Below are 17,586 nucleotides of genomic sequence, written 5' to 3'. Positions count from 1 at the left end.
ATGATTTACCAGGAGCTTCAGTTTAACGGAGTCCGTTGTGTCAGCGGTACATTCTTCAGATAGAAAGTTATTGAATGTAAAATACCAATGGGCCCATTTTAAATCAGACGCGGCTGCACTTGGTTCTTCGTCGAATCGCTCGGGGCGGAGATAACGAGATAAAGTTTTAATTTCGTTGGACATATTTAGTTATTTTTCTGTAGCGGAATAAACTTGGCTTTATTCCGCTAAACAACTCCATGGAAACAGAGTAACCATAGGTAATATAAATAAATATAGAAGAACATATATGGAAACATTCATAGATAATATAGAAATACACATCACAACGCTTCCTTGATATTTTTCAATCAAAAATATTAGAACCTTCAGAAAATAATCATTTTACTAACTTTTTACTTTGAAAATACTTTGAATTTTTGAGTTTGTTATGAGTTCACTTCGTATAAATAATTTTTGTCAATGGCAGGAACCTCGTAGATGTCATGTCAGTCATTTCTTTCATTACGACGTTTTACTATCATGGCGGCCGCCGTAGGCAGGATTTGTGGGGCACGACTTTTGAAAAGTTATGGTGTGCTGACGCCCCAGGTACCAAATCTAACTCTAAAATAGTGACTGGAACTCAGGGCTACGGTATTACTTATCTTTGGCGTCTCCTACGTGTTACAAAAAAGGGTGTAGAAGAGTTTTAAAATCCTCAGAAAACGGGTGTATTTTATCAAATTAAATGAAATTGGGATAGCTTGTCGCTATTTAACCGATGTGGTGGCAGTGTTACAGTTAAGGAAGCGAGATTTGATATAGATGTGATTGAAAATAAATATGTAAAAGTGATAACCTATCCAACATTATGTAACAAGTTCTTGAAAAATAATGGAGACGTCCATTGCAGGTTTGTCAGCTGTCCACCAACGCGCAAGGATGGACGAGAAACAGAAAACTGGTAAGTGAGCCTAGTCTACTGGTTCCAGTGAACCCTTCAAGGTCATCATTCATGGTGTTGAATCTCTGTACATAATATCACACATGACACAACTATTCAATGTCATATCAGTAGGTCTGAATCAGTTCTGCTGTTTGGTACCTTCTCAGAAGATTTTTTTAAATAAAATAATCTTTTCAATGATGACTTTACATAATTAATTTTAAATATTTTTTTTAGGAATCTGTTTTATTTAAATCCATATAATAGTACCAGCATAAATAGGACTTTAGGTGTATTTAATATATAAATATTACCTATTTTTATAGACCATTACACACTAGCACTAACATGAATTTCACTATAAGAAAATGAGGTCAGCTTATTGTTTCTTTAAACTTCACATTCTAAAGGAATATTTTAGTTACTGACAATAAAATAGGTATGAGTCTATACTAACCCCCTTATTCATAAAACTTTACCGGCCTGATTTAGTTAAATTATGTTTTATCCCTTTCTTACAAATACATAAGTCAACATGATAGATTAAGAGAAACAATTATTAGCTAAATCAGGCCAGTTACGCATTTATGAATAATGCCAATTAGAGTATAGTAATATTCTATGCTTCATAATCTATGTCCTATATAAACAATTCCTGATATTTATTTGCATTTTACTAACACATGTTGTGTAGTCATTATTTCTAACCAATAAATTCTAATCAATTTTAACAATCGTTTTTGTCTGCAGTTACTGTCCACATTGGGTGTGGTCGGAGGAGGAGTGGGAGCCCTACTGTTTGCCCTCGAGCAGTCTGTGCAGGCGTCCGGCAGTGAGGCACATCCTCCACACCAGCCCTGGAGCCACAATGGAATGTTCGAGTCATTAGACCATGCCAGGTCTGTATTTTAAGAAAATATATCCCAAAAACAAAAGTAACCAACTGTTACTTTTACAGAGCTAAATAAACCAAACAACCATTTTTTTTAAATGGAGAATGTGATAAACTTAAGCTCTAGGTAAAAACATTTTGCCTAGAGATTAAACCAGGGTATCTAATAAATAATAAAATAATAGCAATACAAAATTTTAATTTTGACTCCTTGTCTAGAGTTCCTAAGAGTCCTGAGTTCCTTTAAAAAGAACAAATTAACATCGATATCTGAACTATAATGGAATAAAAGATGGTTCCAAATTCAAAACTGTAAAAATGTAAAAATGACTCTGACCTTTCTGTTCCCTAGACTAGACCTTTCTGTTGTTAACACATTTCCTACAACATTATAATTAATACCCATTAACAAACCAATTTGTGAAATAATGTCATTAGTAAGAATCTAATGATTTCTTTATCTTTTGAGTTCTATTCTCTTATAAAATATTTTTTGTTTATTTTACTTACAGGCTATAATATTAAAATTAAAATCTTGAAGTTAATGGACAGTTCCATTTAACAATTAACAGATTCCTAGTGCATGTAAATATTAACTGTTATTGTGATCATTATTTAATGTTGTTGGTCTATATTATGCAACTACAGAATTGGACATGGGACTATCAAATAATATTTAATATTTATTGTTATATTGGTAATCCACCAACAGTGTCCTGGTTATATTACACAGACTGCAATACTTTTATCTTCTTAAACATAATTGGGTAGGTACCTACTTGACAATTGTTAAGAAAAGATTACAAATTGTAATTGAAAATAACCTTTTAAAATCTTTATTGTATTGAGCATTGTCTGTGCTATTTAAATGCATAATTTGCAACTGCCAGCACCATTTAAAAAGTTGATTGAACAATTCATTATACATATTTACTTATTTCTTATTACTGCACTAGGACTTTATATTTTATTTTGTTTTAATGACAGAATCAAACTATGAAGCAAGTTGTGAAGAAAAGTGGTGTAGTTGATGATGACAATGTTTTTAACCTACTTTGGAAAAGAAGGTTTTTAATCAGAAGTGTATATATTTTTTATGTTCTTCTTTTTATTGGCATAGTTTTTTTTTTTAATTAACTGACTAACAAATTATTGGCCTTAGTGTAAATGTAAACCATAAAGTAATAAATAATGGTAAAATAGTAATAGTGGTAGTTAGCAACCACATAAACTGGAAATGTAAACCATAAAGTAATAGTAATAGTGGTAGTTGGAAACCATTTAAACTAGAGTTATACTAGAAGATGTAGTAATAGTAGATTCTTACTACAAATTTAGCTTCTTTTGTTTAATGCTACTCCCTTTCATTTCATTTCTTTAGGGCTGATACAGACAGACTGCAACTTGTATGCGACAAATGGCAATCGGGTTGCAGTCAGTCTGTATCGGCCCTTAATAGTTTTTGAGGTCCGTGTTTGGTTTAGTCTTTTGCCCTATGATTGATTTGTGGACTAAAAAATCATTTTTAATATCAAATCGCGTACGGATTATTCCGTAGTTGTGCCGACAACCCATCACGCAGAATAAGCGCAATAATATGGCGTCGAGTTGCGAAAACCAAGCTCGCGATAACCTATTCCGTAATTGACAATTCATTGTTGTTTATTACCGAGTTGTGCTTATTATATTTCTTTCGGAACATTTCAAACGGATCTGACGGACCTTTGGTATCTTGTTTAGTCAAAGACTCCCTTAAGAAGGAGATTCCTAGTAGAATTGCTACGCGCTCTAATTCCCTATGATGTTGTGTTGCAGTATTCGCCGAGGCTATGAAGTATACAAGCAGGTGTGCAAGGCTTGCCACTCGCTGCAGTACATAGCGTTCCGCAACCTGGTGGGCGTGTCGCACACTGAGGATGAGGCCAAGGCGGAGGCCGCTGAGGTCAGTATGTGATGTGTGGCTCGGGCACTTTTACAAGCAGTGTAAAGCTTGCCACTCGCTGCAGTACATCGCGTTCCGCAACCTGGTGGGCGTGTCGCACACTGAGGATGAGGCCAAGGCGGAGGCCGCTGAGATTAGTATAGAAAATGGTGTTTGTAGACCAACATTACTGACTTCAATAAGTCTTATGTTAATCGTTCTGCGAGGACTGCGAGGCACTACCTCTAGGAACAGCTTAGTGTAAGAAACAGGGAGAAGGTTTACGAAGTGATACCATAAACGGTGCCCTTCCTGAGAGACAGGGTACTCGAGAAACAGCGCCTGAGTCAACATGTAGTGAATAAATACTCATTTTATTCTGGCGATCAAAGAAATAAAAGCAATCACCAACTAGGATAACATATTTAACTAGGATAAGCAATGGTTGAGTGTCACTAAATATTGATAGTGTTTAAACAACAACGCCATACAATCGCAAGAAGCCGAGAGCGACGAAGTCTCTCAGCACTATGAAATGAAACCTGTTAAATCCCAGATGTCTTAGATTGGTCATATTGTATTTTCTATGAAATATGTTACCCGATATCCGGACGTGGGAGGCAGACGCGCCTTTTCTGCAACAATAACACGACGGTGGGAGTTAAAGGGATAAGCTGCATCCTGACTTCAATTGGTTGTTGTGTCCATAAATTATACAGTATTTTATTAATTTTTAATTTTGCATTTCCACAGGTGATGGTCAAGGATGGCCCTGATGAAGAGGGCAACTACTTCGAGAGGCCCGGCAAGTTGTCCGACTACTTCCCGTCGCCCTACCCCAACGAAAACGCGGCGAGAGCTGCCAACAACGGTAAGCATACAAATGTAACGTAAAACTAAAATGGTAACAATATTAACACTTTTTCTATAAACTGGCTAGTCACCTGTCACAGGTAGTCATAGTCACCTGTCAGGTAAGCAGGCAGAAGTTGACAAACCGCGAATCTTTCGAGATTAAATTACACCACTTTAGCTCTCTAGCGCAAGACCGTTCATTGTGGCACTCTTTGGGGGAGGCCTATGTCCAGCAGTGGACGTCCTCTGGCTGATATGATGATCATGATGATGATGACTTTAGCTCTCCAAAAATTATCATTTACTGTATTTTATACAGATAAAACCAACAGACGTGAAAATCCATGTAAATTGCTGGGTCCACATAGAGCGAGCATGCGCCTCGGCCGAGGCGGCGCGCGCGAGGCACGTCTACACTGGCCGTTTAGTGCGCGAGGAAATTGCCTCGCGCGTATGCTCGCTCTGTGTGACCCGGCTAGTGAGTTGACATTCGTGAATCTGATGGTTGGGCTGTTCTTCTAAAAAGTTTGCCGACCCCCAATCTACGAATACGAAAATGGATAATGCTTAAATAATTACTTAAATAGCTTTTACTTAAATCCGGCCTGACTGGTGGCTAATTATGTAAAAATAATAAGATTTGATAAAACTAGTACTGTACTGGAAATTTTGGATAATTTTGTAATTAAATGAAGGCAAATATTTGGTTAATATCACGATTAATATGTAACTGGCTGTTTTATTTTTGGCGCAATACAGCAATGCACTCCTATAACAACAGTTTACTTGGCTGTTTGCCAATCGCTATACTACAACTGGTCTAAAAGTACTTGTAGTATTGATTAGCTGAGTACTCAGTACAAAAGTATTTTACAAATAGTCTATTAAAAGATTTATAGTAGATAGTAGATCCATTCTTATTCAATCATCACGCCCATTTATGGGCGAACTATGAGTGGCACTTTTATGAATAAAGGAAGTGAGACGGTTGGGAAAATTACATACTGTACAACACGACTGCAGAACATTTGCTGATGCAAATTCATGAATGAAGTAGTAATAGTATCCATGGTAGTGCCACACGACGATCTACCACTTGCCTTTTTAAAGTATCGTCAATACAGAGCGTGCATAAACGGTAGGGGCAGTCCCTTGTTCATTTTAGCGAATTGTAAACTACCAAGATCTTAATTTGGCCTGTTTTGGATGCGGTCATATTTTCGATTTAGATTTAAACACTCCAACGCACTCGATAATAAGATGATAACTTTAAGGTGCAGTAGGTGCACGGAGTTTTTAAAAAGTCGTATTTGAAGCCTTTCTCGAGGGACTGTATCGATTTGAATCCCGAGTTTTTGTATTTTGCTCGATAGAAAAAAATCACGAACATAGGTCTAAAATGCACTTTGAAAATTGATTCTAAAAATCCGCTATATCGTATTTGAGAGAACATATCGGATTACTTTTTAATTTATTTAAACGTACAAAAAATAAAAATTAAAAAACACGATATCCATCCCGGGCATACACTTCCATCTCGCTCACGTTTACGCTCAGAGAGAGTGCGAGAAGAACACGAACTTAATACTGGTCCTTAATTTGGTTTCCAGGTGCGTACCCGCCCGACCTGTCCCTGATCGTGTCGGGCCGCAAGGGCGGCGAGGACTACATCTTCGCGCTGCTCACCGGCTACGTGGAGGCCCCCGCCGGCCTGGTGCTGCGCGAGGGACAGAACTACAACCCCTACTTCCCGGGCGGTGCCATCTCCATGGCACAAGTACTTTTCGATGAGGTAAGTGTTACACCGCAGTCAACTTGCTCAAACGAGCTGCCTCGCTAGGAAATTGCCGCGCGAAACAACTCGGTCGATGGAGAAGTGCCTCGTCCGAGACAACACAGCTGCTTCACGCGGCAATTTCCCCGCGAGACGGCTCGTTCCGTGTGAACCTGCCTATTGCCGATATGCACCCCTTTTTGCGTTGCTCACCGGCAATATGGACGCGTCCGCTGGCAGCGTACTCCGCGACCCAAATAAGGACAAAATAAGGGGGGTGCAAATAAGGGTTATTTGCCGAGTGGTGACAATTCCATAGCACAAGTACGATGAGGAGGTGGCAAAATTCACACCTAACGAACTTGATACTTGCGATCTTTTAGAACACCTGTTCAATCACTCTAACCAACAGCTACCAAAGCTTGCTCGACTCTAGTGACTCTTTCTATAGTTTCCTTCTTTCGTTTACAAACACGCCTTTGTAGGGGTCCGCTAACGTGGGCGGGTGCACGGAGCAGGCGACGCACGCGGGTGCCATTGTAACCCGCTCACCCGCTTCGTGCAAGCACGCCAGCTAGCGGAAGACAGTAGACTTTTTAACGGCACCGAAGATCAGTCACAAAACCCTACCCTGTACTAAATTAATTTTAGCAAAAACAGAGCCGTATTTTAACAAATTTACATGCCTAGTGGTTACGGTGGTTCACGTTTGTATGGGAAAAATTCAAACTCTAGCTAGAAGAAGCGGCACCCCCTCATTTTGTTACGTTGACACCTGTTATGTTGACAAAATACGCCAAGTTTTGTAATCTTATCTCAACTACAAGGGGGTGCTCAAACACTTAGAAATTTTTCAAAGTTGTATGAAAATAAGTGTAACAAAATAAGGGGGTGCGCCGTAGTAAAATAAAAGAAAATCTTTTTTGAACCAGTGGTTTATTTTTTCAGGGATAGCTTAATGCAAAATTAAAAAAAGAAACTATATTAAACACCCAATGAACACTGTAAATGTTTTGTCCGCAGGCCGCCGAGTACTCGGACGGCACGCCGCCCACGGCCTCGCAGCTGGCCAAGGACGTGGCCACGTTCCTGCGCTGGTGCTCGGAGCCCGAGCTCGACGACCGCCGCCTCATGACCATCAAGGTCATCGGCATGTTCTCCATCCTCGGCGTCTTCGTCTACTACCTCAAGCGGCACAAGTGGACCACCATGAAGTCCAGGAAGCTAGCCTACAAACCCGTCTCTAAGAAATAAAAAAAAAACGTAGCATAAACTAAACAGACATTTTAGATAATTTTTTTTCGATAGGCACAGTAACATGTTATTTCTTTATAATTAAATTAATTTATTTCGCTATTCAGCGTTTACCTCTATTGTTACCCGAGGATGGAGCGGTGATAATATAAATATTAATGTAATTCTATCGGAACGGCATTTCCTCATCGTGCGTGTCGGCACAGTCAAATTACCTATTATAGATAGTGTTTTATTGTTATCTGTGCTTGTGGTGTACCATGAATAACAGCTGTGAATCGGTGTACAGTTGAATAAATGAGTTATTGAAAATCGGTTTTGGTATTTAAATACACCCCCGACCCCATGAACACCTTATCCTTGAATTTATTGATAAACATGATTATACTGGTTTGCAATCATTAAGATTCTACTACCTTTCAACTTTGAGTAGCAGTGTGAGATACGAGATTTTTCAAAATAGTGCCGATATGTATAAAAATATCCTTACCACGTAGTGATTATATGCTCTTTGATCCTTACGAGACAATAGTTAATTACGATACAAGTGCGGAAAATAGGAAATTCGAAACGAGTGGCGATAAATTAAAACACGACGGAAGGGAGTGTTTTAAATCGACTCGAGTTGCGAATTACCTATTCGCACGTGTATCGTACTACGTTTTACAGTACATATGGCCCTAAAAAATAACACTTTTTAGGGTTCCGTACCCAAAGGGTAAAACGGGACCCTATTACTAAGACTCCGCTGTCCGTCTTCGGTCAGACTTCGGTCGTGTTTTAATTTATCGCCACTCATTTCGTATTTCCTCTTTTCCGCACTTGTATCGTAAATAACTATTACAGTACATATGGTCCTATTTTCCCGCACTAATAGTGCGTAAAATAGCACTTTTCGTGCGATGTCAAATGTTTAAAGGGCCATATGTACTGTAAAACGTAGTACGATACACGTGCGAATAGGTAATTCGCAACTCGAGTCGATTTAAAACACTCCCTTCCGTCGTGGTTTAATTTATCGCCACTCATTTCGAATTTCCTCTTTTCCGCACTTGTATCGTAAATAACTATTACAGTACATATGGTCCTATTTTCCCGCACTAATAGTGCGTAAAATAGCACTTTTCGTGCGATGTCAAATGTTTAAAGGGCCATATGTACTGTAAAACGTTGTACGATACACGTGCGAATAGGTGGGTGAAACAACTTTTAAATGTCCACATGATGAAGTTATGGATTTTTATTTGTTATTGTCCATATTTATATACTTTATTTAAAAGATAAGTTTCTCTAGTTTATGATTATGTATAAAGCGGAGCTGCTTCTTTAAGAATTTAGTGAATATGACGAAACAAATTCACCCCCCCCCCCCCCCCCCCCAAATCAAAAATTTTTAAACATACTAGACATCAATTATTGTTTTTTTTTTTTTATATTATAGGACTATTTTACACAGATCTACCTAGTCCCACGGTAAGCTCAATAAGGCTTGTGTTGTGGGTACTAGGCGACGATATATATAATATACACACATATATAAATACTTATATACTTAGAAAACATCCATAACTCAGGAACAAATATTTGTGATGAACACACAAATAAATGCCCTTACCAGGATTCGAACCCGGGACCTCCTGCTTCGTAGGCAGGGTCACTACCGACTAGGCTGGAGGCCGATAAAACAATTATTTTAATTACATTAATTAAACAATGCTGTAAATTTTTTTTATCTTTATATATGGCATATACTCACGAAATTTCACAATATATCCCTAAAATGTATCCCCTGGACAACTCTTATTTCATATAATCGGATTTTTTAAATTAAAACGCGAAATAGTTATAGTGATGTATGAAAATTGCTCCTGCTACTTTGTTTTATATTGTGTTATTGTACCTTTAAAAAAAATATGAACTGCTCTTTAATTTACAAAGAAAATAATAAAGATATCTGTTTTTCAATTTAGGGACAACTTAGTTGTCCCATAGACATATCTGGTTGTCCAATGGAAATATTAATAATAAATCTTAAAGAGGGTACTAAATGAAACAAACTTAATAAAATATCGGAAAGCACCAACATATATATGTATGTTAGTGCTTTCTGATACTTTATTGAATTTGTTTCAGACCCTATAAAAATCTAAAAAAGTCCAAGAGACAACCAAAATGTCCTATGGACAACCACTTCCGTTGTCCAAGTGACTAGTTGTCAGAGGGACTTATCTAAAACTTTGAGCCATATAATAAATTCTAAAGATTTTTTGTGTTTATTTCACCCTTACGGTAAAATATATGTGAAGTAGTATCTGGTACAATACAATTTATTGTAATATGTTAAGTATTTATGCCAGTGGTCCGATGGACATATAATAAAGCCACCCACACTCCGCGAGTTTCGTTTAATCAAAATGGCGAGTAGGCCTATCTGCTTACCAGAAACTTGAACTTGTCGTCAAGTATCTTGCTACGTTATATATATCTAGATTTCATAATTAATATATGGTTGTCCAGTTGACCTGCATGACGTGGATAATTCAAGGGACAAAATTTAAACGCAAGAAATTCATAAGCCGTTACATGCAAAAATCGGTATATTTTATTGATGATACTTATCCATAAAAATGATTACGTGTTTAAATATCAATTCCACAACAGTATTTTTTTTCATAGTACAAAGTTTTACGGTGCACTGTTGCAAGGGGACAATCCGTCCTACTATGGAAAACCAACTTTAGGTCTGTTGGACAACCAATAAAGAACGGGTAAATTGGAAACAAAATGAAATGTTTTGTAATAAAATATTAGAAAATATTAATAGGAACATAGCGGAATACTGAAAAAACTCATACTTTTGTATAAATTTGTATTATCGATCAGGGACTGTACGTGTGACGTTGAACACTTAAAAGTTGATTCACCCAGGTAAATTGCAACTCGTGTCTTTCTGAGCGCTGGTGGCCTAGCGGTAAGAGCGTGCGACTTTCAATCCGGAGGTCGCGGGTTCAAACCCCGGCTCGTACCAATGAGTTTTTCGGAACTTATGTACGAAATATCATTTGATATTAATATGATTTGACCAGTTGCTTTTCGGTGAAGGAAAACATCGTGAGGAAACCGGACTAATCCCAATAAGGCCTAGTTTCCCCTCTGGGTTGGAAGGTCAGATGGCAGTCGCTTTCGTAAAAACTAGTGCCTACGTCAAATCATGGGATTCGTTGTCAAGCGGACCCCAGGTTCCCATGAGCCGTGGCAGAATGCCGGGATAACGCAAGGAAGAAGATATTGCATGAAGAAAAGCCGCTTAGCACTAGGATTTCGTACACTGACCCGCCTATTCCTATCTCTATCGCACGCGCCTAGTTACCTATACTGCTGTCCCGCTCACACAATGTCATTGATCGCCGATCGGTATCATGAAATCAAAGATAATTAACCACTAGTTGGCCTAATAAACCCTTTAAGAATCGAATCTAGTGCCGAAATTGGCATTTATTTTTTTCACCACACAATTAAATTGACAATTTATAATTTGAAAAATTTGTCCCGTCTGGATTGATCTTAAGTTTTTAAGGATGCGTTCAGAATATATACAGCAACAGCTGTAATTTGACAGTGACATTTCAAGATTTGTCATTCGAAAGGATATTTTTAACAAGTTAACGTCGTAATTAACCTATTTGTAATGAATGCAATAGTTGGCTTATGTCATTTCTGTGAGGCTCACGGGCCCCGACCGTTATTCTGCACATTCACGACGGATGACGAGCAGCACACCACCGAATCCTCAAAATGCACTGCACAGTGCTGTGGATGTACTTCGCTGGGTCCAGAGACTGTCCTTGTGTCGCGGGATGACGATGGTTGTATATACTGTAGTAGGGAGTCAGTTCCTAATCCGGATGTAACAGCTTTTTTGAGACAAGCTGCTATTAGAAGCATAACTTGTGAGGTATGTGTCTTCCTTAAAATATTCTTTTTTTTTTATTGTTTTTAAATAGTGGTGTCTATATATTTTTTTACCAGGTAAGCTGGAGTAAGGAAGGAGGTGTAGTCTATTTTAGTGACACTAGAGGCCATGTACTGAGCCTCACCTTTCAAATCAGAGACACTCGCGCCAGAGGACTCAAGCGGTGGTTCTCCATTGTAGTGCTGATGAAAGATAAAATGTTGCTACTTAATATAACTCCTTTATTGTCAGAACATATGCAGGTTAGTTTTTTTTATTCCATTCCATTTACGCAAATCTTTTATTTGTTCCTTCCGTAACTTTTTGTGTTTGTTGTGTATGTAACTATTTATTTACATGCTACAAACACAAAAGGTGGAAGTGGAACTATAATAAAATATTACTAAAGTTGTGTATAACTTTTTAAATTGCAAAATGTATGATTACTAAAATTATTATTTTTTTCTTCAGAAAATATCAAAAGAACTTCAAGACTTAGCGGAGGTAGTTTATGACAATGAACAGAAAGTTTGTTCCCAAAGAGCATTGAGACTTAAAACTGGCAGAAATGACTTCGGACAGTCTAGGTCACTCATGCAGCTAACTGGTATGTTTATTTTATTATGCTGCCAGAGATGTACAGTCACCCGCAATAATGTTACTCTTCGCGGCCGTAAAAATATGTGACACACTCTTACGGCTCTACAAATAAGATCGTGACAGATATTTTTGCAGCTTTCGTTGTGTAACATATTATTGCAGGTGACTGTACAGTACAGCCTAGACCCACTTAAGCTTAGTGTACTGGTATGTAAAGTAGTCATTTTATAACTGTTATATTAAATAAAATTTAAAAAACTGCAGCCTGACCAAAGCCTGACTGACCAAAGTAGGTAGTTAAAGACCATCACAACGGACCATTCATAAGAAATAAGTGCACTCAAATTTGTTCCATCAGCCAGGCAAAACTAATAACATAGTTTGTTTGATAAAATGTTAACTACATTCTAATAATAAATAATAATTGTATACTAACTAGACCAAATTTGATTTGACTCTAAATTATTCTTGTATGGTGTGCCGCTAGAGTATAGGAGAGAACTAATGTTAACAAATTATTTAAAAAGTACATTTCAGGTGATGAAAATGTATTCAAAAGGCTGCACTCCCACTTTACGTGGATGCTCAAGGCCGGCGCTCTCACATACTCCGAGACCCTCTACACCAGCCGAGACATGCTCAACAAACTCCATCCCGATGCCACAAGAGGCACCATATTTGAGCCGAATGCATGTACAGTGGAAGAATGCATATCATTGAGAGCATTGGAGAATTTAATGAGTAAAGAGGTGTTTAGGATACTGCTATACTGTACATTGTGTGGAGTCAAGGTAAACCTGGTGATTTTTAACATAATAACTGTTAAAAAGTTGTCAAACTTTTTTACCCGACTACGGCAACGCAAAACGAGGGTTATGATTTTGACCGGTATGTTTGTGGGTATGTATGTATGTATGTTCATCTGTTACCTCATAACTTCTAAAGTACTCATTGAAATTTGACAAACGACGTGTCGTTCGAATCGTCCGCTGGTTATAGGCTATATGACGTCACAAAAAAATTAACACGGCGCCCTCTAGAGGTCATAAAGTCACGAACCAAAAAAATAAAAATAAGTAATAATGACGTGTTGTATATCATTTGAAAGAGCTCAATTAGCACATAGAGTCGGGCATAGCCCGACGTACGAGGCTCGCTGTACGCGTTCCAAAGCCGGGCGCCTTCGGCGCCCTCATACTAAAAGAGTCGGCCGTAGCCCAACGTACGAAGCACGATGTACGCGTTCCAAATCCGGGCGCCTTCGGCGCCCTTATACTAAAAGAGTCGGCCGTAGCCCGACGTACGAAGCACGATGTACGCGTTCCAAAGCCGGGCGCCTTCGGCGCCCTCATACTAAAAGAGTCGGGCGTAGCCCGACGTACGAGGCTCGCTGTACGCGTTCCAAAGCCGGGCGCCTTCGGCGCCCACATACTAAAAGAGTCGGCCGTAGCCCAACGTACGAAGCACGATGTACGCGTTCCAAAGCCGGGCGCCTTCGGCGCCCTCATACTAAAAGAGTCGGGCGTAGCCCGACGTACTAGGCTCGCTGTACGCGTTCGTAAGCCGGGCGCCTTCGGCGCGCTCATACTAAAAGAGTCGGGCGTAGCCCGACGTACGAGGCACGATGTACGCCTTCCAAAGCCGGGCGCCGAAGGCGCCCTCATACTAAAAGAGTCGGGCGTAGCCCGACGTACGAGGCTCGCTGTACGCGTTCCAAAGCCAGGCGCCTTCATGCCAAAGGTTGTCGGGCGTAGCCCGATATAAGCGGCGCTCTGCGTGCATTTCTGTACTGAGGACACCCTCGCAAAAGTAATATAAAGTGACTTCAAATATTATTAGTAAGTAACGAAATCCTGACCCCAAACTTAATTAAATAAAAAATAAGTTCAAAAACTAAAACCCGACTACTGCAAATCGCGCTCTAAAAAGTATGAAACAAGATAGAATTCTTATCTGAAATTATCATATAGGAAAATTATAAGAGTTATCATTTTTTTATATATTTACAGAGATTCAAAGGATAGCCGTGGTCGTATGCCACTTTACCTTAAAGTTTATAATCGTGGCATACGTCCACGGCGATCCTTTGAATATCTCTGTAAATATATAAAAAAATGATAACTCTTATAATTTTCCTATATGATAATTTCAGATAAGAATTTTATCTTGTTTCATACTTTTTAGAGCTCGATTTGCAGTAGTCGGGTTTTAGTTTTTGAACTTATTTTTTTTTAAACTTATCTTCACTCAAGATAGTCAAGTTGCCTAAAGCTAAAGCTCTGTCTCCATATTGCGCGGCAAACTACTTGGCTCGCGAGCCAACCCGGTATCCATTGCGCGTGGCTGCCTCGCGAGCCAATGTTCGATAGTTTGCCGCGCGATATGAAGACGGGGCTTAACTGACTCCACTCCAACTTCCCTGCTTTGCCAAAAAAGAACAACAACTTGTAAATAATAATAAAAACTAAAGTGTTTACTTAGTTGGTCATCACAGACGATGTTCAGTCACCACACGGGATTGTTATGCCATTTAGGGTTCTTGCTAAATTGGAAATTCTATGGCGTCAGTATTGAACGACCAATTTAGCTAGGACTCTAGATGGCGCAACAATCGCGGAGCTTGATGGTACCTACGACCTAGACATCTTAAGCACTGTCTCACTTGCTTAGCGTCATAATCTCTATTAATGTCATGTTTATTTTCATGTTTTGCAGATTGTCATCAAATCGTCCCACACTGACCCCATAGTCATTGCTAAAGGCTTGTCGCGACTCCTCCCTGTGACCAGCTACGACAGAGTTCCACACATAATAATCAGCAGTGAAGAACAAGTGAATAGTCCAAATGTTTGTGTTCTTGAAGAGCTGTGTAGTCATTTTAGCTGTAAATGGCAGGGTGCTATACCTAATAAATGTGAGTACTTTTCAATTGGGATAGAGCATAATAAAATCCTACGACATATTAACTCTGAACTCTTAAGTTTCGTTGCTAGGCTTTAGTGGCAAGCGAAAAAGCGCATTGCTCATAGCCGGTGGCCGCTGGGGTAGAAAGGTTCTAGAGTAGCGACCGCGAATCCGGAGGACGCAGCCAGGCCCCCAACAAGGTGAACAGACGATTTGGCAAATGGGCGACGCAAGACTGTATGCTGTGAAGGCCCTTATCGGCAAGGCCGTCTTAAATAAATAAATATAAAACTAAAATGCTGGGGCCCTTGGGCACATCAAAATTTGGGGCGCTTTTGAAACGTAAGAAACCGAATTAAACTAACATTTTCTCTGTCCTTCGGAGCCCCCGGAGGATGAAGGCCCTGTGTGCCCTAGTAAAGGCGGTATAGCAATAAGCATATCGGAAGCAGCTAGTATGGATGTCTGATATGATGATAGTTTTCAATTTACTTTAATATCAATTTTTAGCACAAATATTATTTCAGGTCCAACACTGATGAATAGGATAGAGGCCGCCATTGCTAACACAAAATTAAATGACGCAGTACTACACCAGCATGTCAAATTTTTACAACTCGAGTGGCAAGGGTAAGACCAAGTACCTACTGTAACATTAACATTACTTTATCATTAAATTGACTCATTTAAGCGGTCGGTCTATAGCAAGATTTATTAATATGATCTGTGCTAGTGGCTCTAAGGGTGGTATTCCACCTATCCAATTACTTTGTCCAATGTGCTGAAATTAGGGTTGCCAGATCGAAAGGCGCTATTATCGGGAAAAAATATCAATTTTTCGGGATTTTGAGACTTAAGTCGGGAAAAAATAAACATTCAAATTAAAGTAATTGTATCAAAAACAACGATATTTTACATTATTGGCACTACGTCAGCTGCTCTGCCCATAGACGTTTTTATAACGCTGACGCGCTCGACACGGGTCGCTCGCTCGCTCGACGACAGTTCGGAACTTGAAATTATTGTTTTATAACGTGCAGCTGTTTTTCGGGACAATCTCCACTTTGTCGGGAATGGGGAACACATGCTAAAAATCGGGAGAATCCCGCCAAATCCCGACCATCTGGCAACCCTAGCTGAAATGCGACCCGCAGAGAAGCGCTGAGCCATTTTTGCCCAAGCTGAAACGGTGCTAGGGTAGGGTAGAGTATAAATTCTAATTATTCTTTAACATTATCTCCACTTATCTTGTTGCAGGATTGCAAAATCGGTGAAGGCAGCAATCACCAGCTCCGGCCCGAGTTCTAGCAACGTAACGAAGCTGAAGCAAGTACTGAGCGTCACTCAACAGGACGAAGCCCTCGTCAACTATTGGATCAGCAACTTCTGTAGCTAGCGTACTTACTAGTCTGGCTTAATATCTGTGATAATTTGATAAACTAGTTAGAAAAAAATATGGCTATATATTTGTTAATGATCTTATATGAAAAATATAAAATTGAAACTAGTTAAATTTGCATATTCTTTTCTGGTTCAATGCAATTGTATCTAGGTACGCCATAACATAAAGAGCTCTTAGCACTGTTGAATGGAAACCCATATCAAGTACAAAGTTGTATACGAGTATAACCTTGCTTCTAAAATGGTATATGGGGTTGGCAACTGGCAAAGGTTTTTATAGATGGCGCCAGCAGCGTAGGTTTCCCTTGAATCTAGGCCTAGTTTTGTTCTACGGGATTTGGCTTTAAGGGCCTGGGGACCGGATATTAAAATCAAGAATTTGACTGTATCGATAGGATTGGCAGGAAACCTACACTGCACACTGGCGTCATCTGTAAAAACCTTGGCCAACTCCTGGTCTAAAAAATCTAAATTTTGTGTGATGTAATGGACGACCCAAGGAAACTGCTTTTTGAAGAACAAAGGGCTAGGTAAAAAACTATTAGTATAATGCAGCCCTCAATGATTGCCCAATTCTACCTCATCCAAAGGCTGCAGTGCTGACTGTCTTAAGGTCGATTTAGATGGCGACTATTTTGAGACTCCTACAAAAGGCACCGTATAAACACTTTCGGTGCAATTTTTTCGCGGCATGCCAGCACTGGCACGGAATAGAACACGAGTCTATTTATTGGCGCCAGTGACCCCCGTCCGTCTCTCACTGCCCCCGCGCCTAATTTTCGGACTCGTGTAAACACGTCGCTGCCAGTCGCTAACACGCCTCTTGCTTTTGCTTTGCTTTTTCAACTTCAGAGCTCCTGAATTCATTTTAAATGATGGAGATCCTGAGATAAGACTTCAGATCTCCTGAGATCCTGCGCAGATGCGCAAAAACTAGAACCATCGGCTGTGGCGGCGTGCTAATGACTGGTACTGAAAAGGCACCGTGTAAACGACTAGTGTCGGTTTGCTGGTCTCTGGCGGCTGAAAATAGTCATTGTCTAATCTAAACGGTCTGACGATGTGTTACACTTAGATATGAGCGCCGCGCCGGCGCGCCGCCGCC

At 39.5% G+C, this 17,586-nt stretch overlaps 2 protein-coding genes across 3 annotated transcripts; both read left to right on the top strand.

Moving 5' to 3' along the window:
- The first annotated feature begins 457 nt into the window (after positions 1–457).
- On the top strand, positions 458–7,939 carry LOC134795610 (cytochrome c1, heme protein, mitochondrial). Its single transcript, XM_063767511.1, has 7 exons — positions 458–591; positions 896–946; positions 1,679–1,827; positions 3,636–3,762; positions 4,495–4,612; positions 6,207–6,388; positions 7,394–7,939. The coding sequence occupies exons 1-7, from the start codon at positions 481–483 to the stop codon at positions 7,622–7,624; spliced, it is 969 nt and encodes a 322-aa protein (XP_063623581.1). The 5' UTR covers positions 458–480; the 3' UTR covers positions 7,625–7,939.
- A 3,339-nt stretch (positions 7,940–11,278) lies between these two features.
- On the top strand, positions 11,279–16,535 carry LOC134795609 (folliculin). 2 transcript variants are annotated; one of them, XM_063767509.1, is made up of 7 exons: positions 11,279–11,579; positions 11,654–11,839; positions 12,048–12,183; positions 12,714–12,967; positions 14,892–15,090; positions 15,608–15,710; positions 16,338–16,534. In XM_063767509.1, the coding sequence occupies exons 1-7, from the start codon at positions 11,313–11,315 to the stop codon at positions 16,474–16,476; spliced, it is 1,284 nt and encodes a 427-aa protein (XP_063623579.1). In that variant the 5' UTR covers positions 11,279–11,312; the 3' UTR covers positions 16,477–16,534. The 2 variants fall into 2 exon arrangements, with proteins under 2 accessions (XP_063623579.1, XP_063623580.1); XM_063767510.1 differs by lacking the exon at positions 11,654–11,839 and having other exon boundaries at positions 16,338–16,535.
- Positions 16,536–17,586: the final 1,051 nt, after the last annotated feature.

The sequence above is a fragment of the Cydia splendana genome, chromosome 12 (genome assembly GCF_910591565.1).
Source record: "Cydia splendana chromosome 12, ilCydSple1.2, whole genome shotgun sequence".
Classification (NCBI taxonomy): Eukaryota; Metazoa; Arthropoda; class Insecta; order Lepidoptera; family Tortricidae; genus Cydia; species Cydia splendana.
This window is presented reverse-complemented; position numbering and strand designations above follow the sequence as displayed.

Coding starts and splice junctions, on each gene's coding strand:
- LOC134795610 (XM_063767511.1), top strand. CDS start 481: ATGTCATGTCAGTCATTTCTTTCATTACGACGTTTTACTATCATGGCG. Junction 592..895: donor ATGGTGTGCTGACGCCCCAG/GTACCAAATCTA, acceptor CGTCCATTGCAG/GTTTGTCAGCTGTCCACCAA. Junction 1,828..3,635: donor GAGTCATTAGACCATGCCAG/GTCTGTATTTTA, acceptor GTTGTGTTGCAG/TATTCGCCGAGGCTATGAAG.
- LOC134795609 (XM_063767509.1), top strand. CDS start 11,313: ATGAATGCAATAGTTGGCTTATGTCATTTCTGTGAGGCTCACGGGCCC. Junction 12,184..12,713: donor GTCACTCATGCAGCTAACTG/GTATGTTTATTT, acceptor AGTACATTTCAG/GTGATGAAAATGTATTCAAA. Junction 12,968..14,891: donor GTACATTGTGTGGAGTCAAG/GTAAACCTGGTG, acceptor CATGTTTTGCAG/ATTGTCATCAAATCGTCCCA.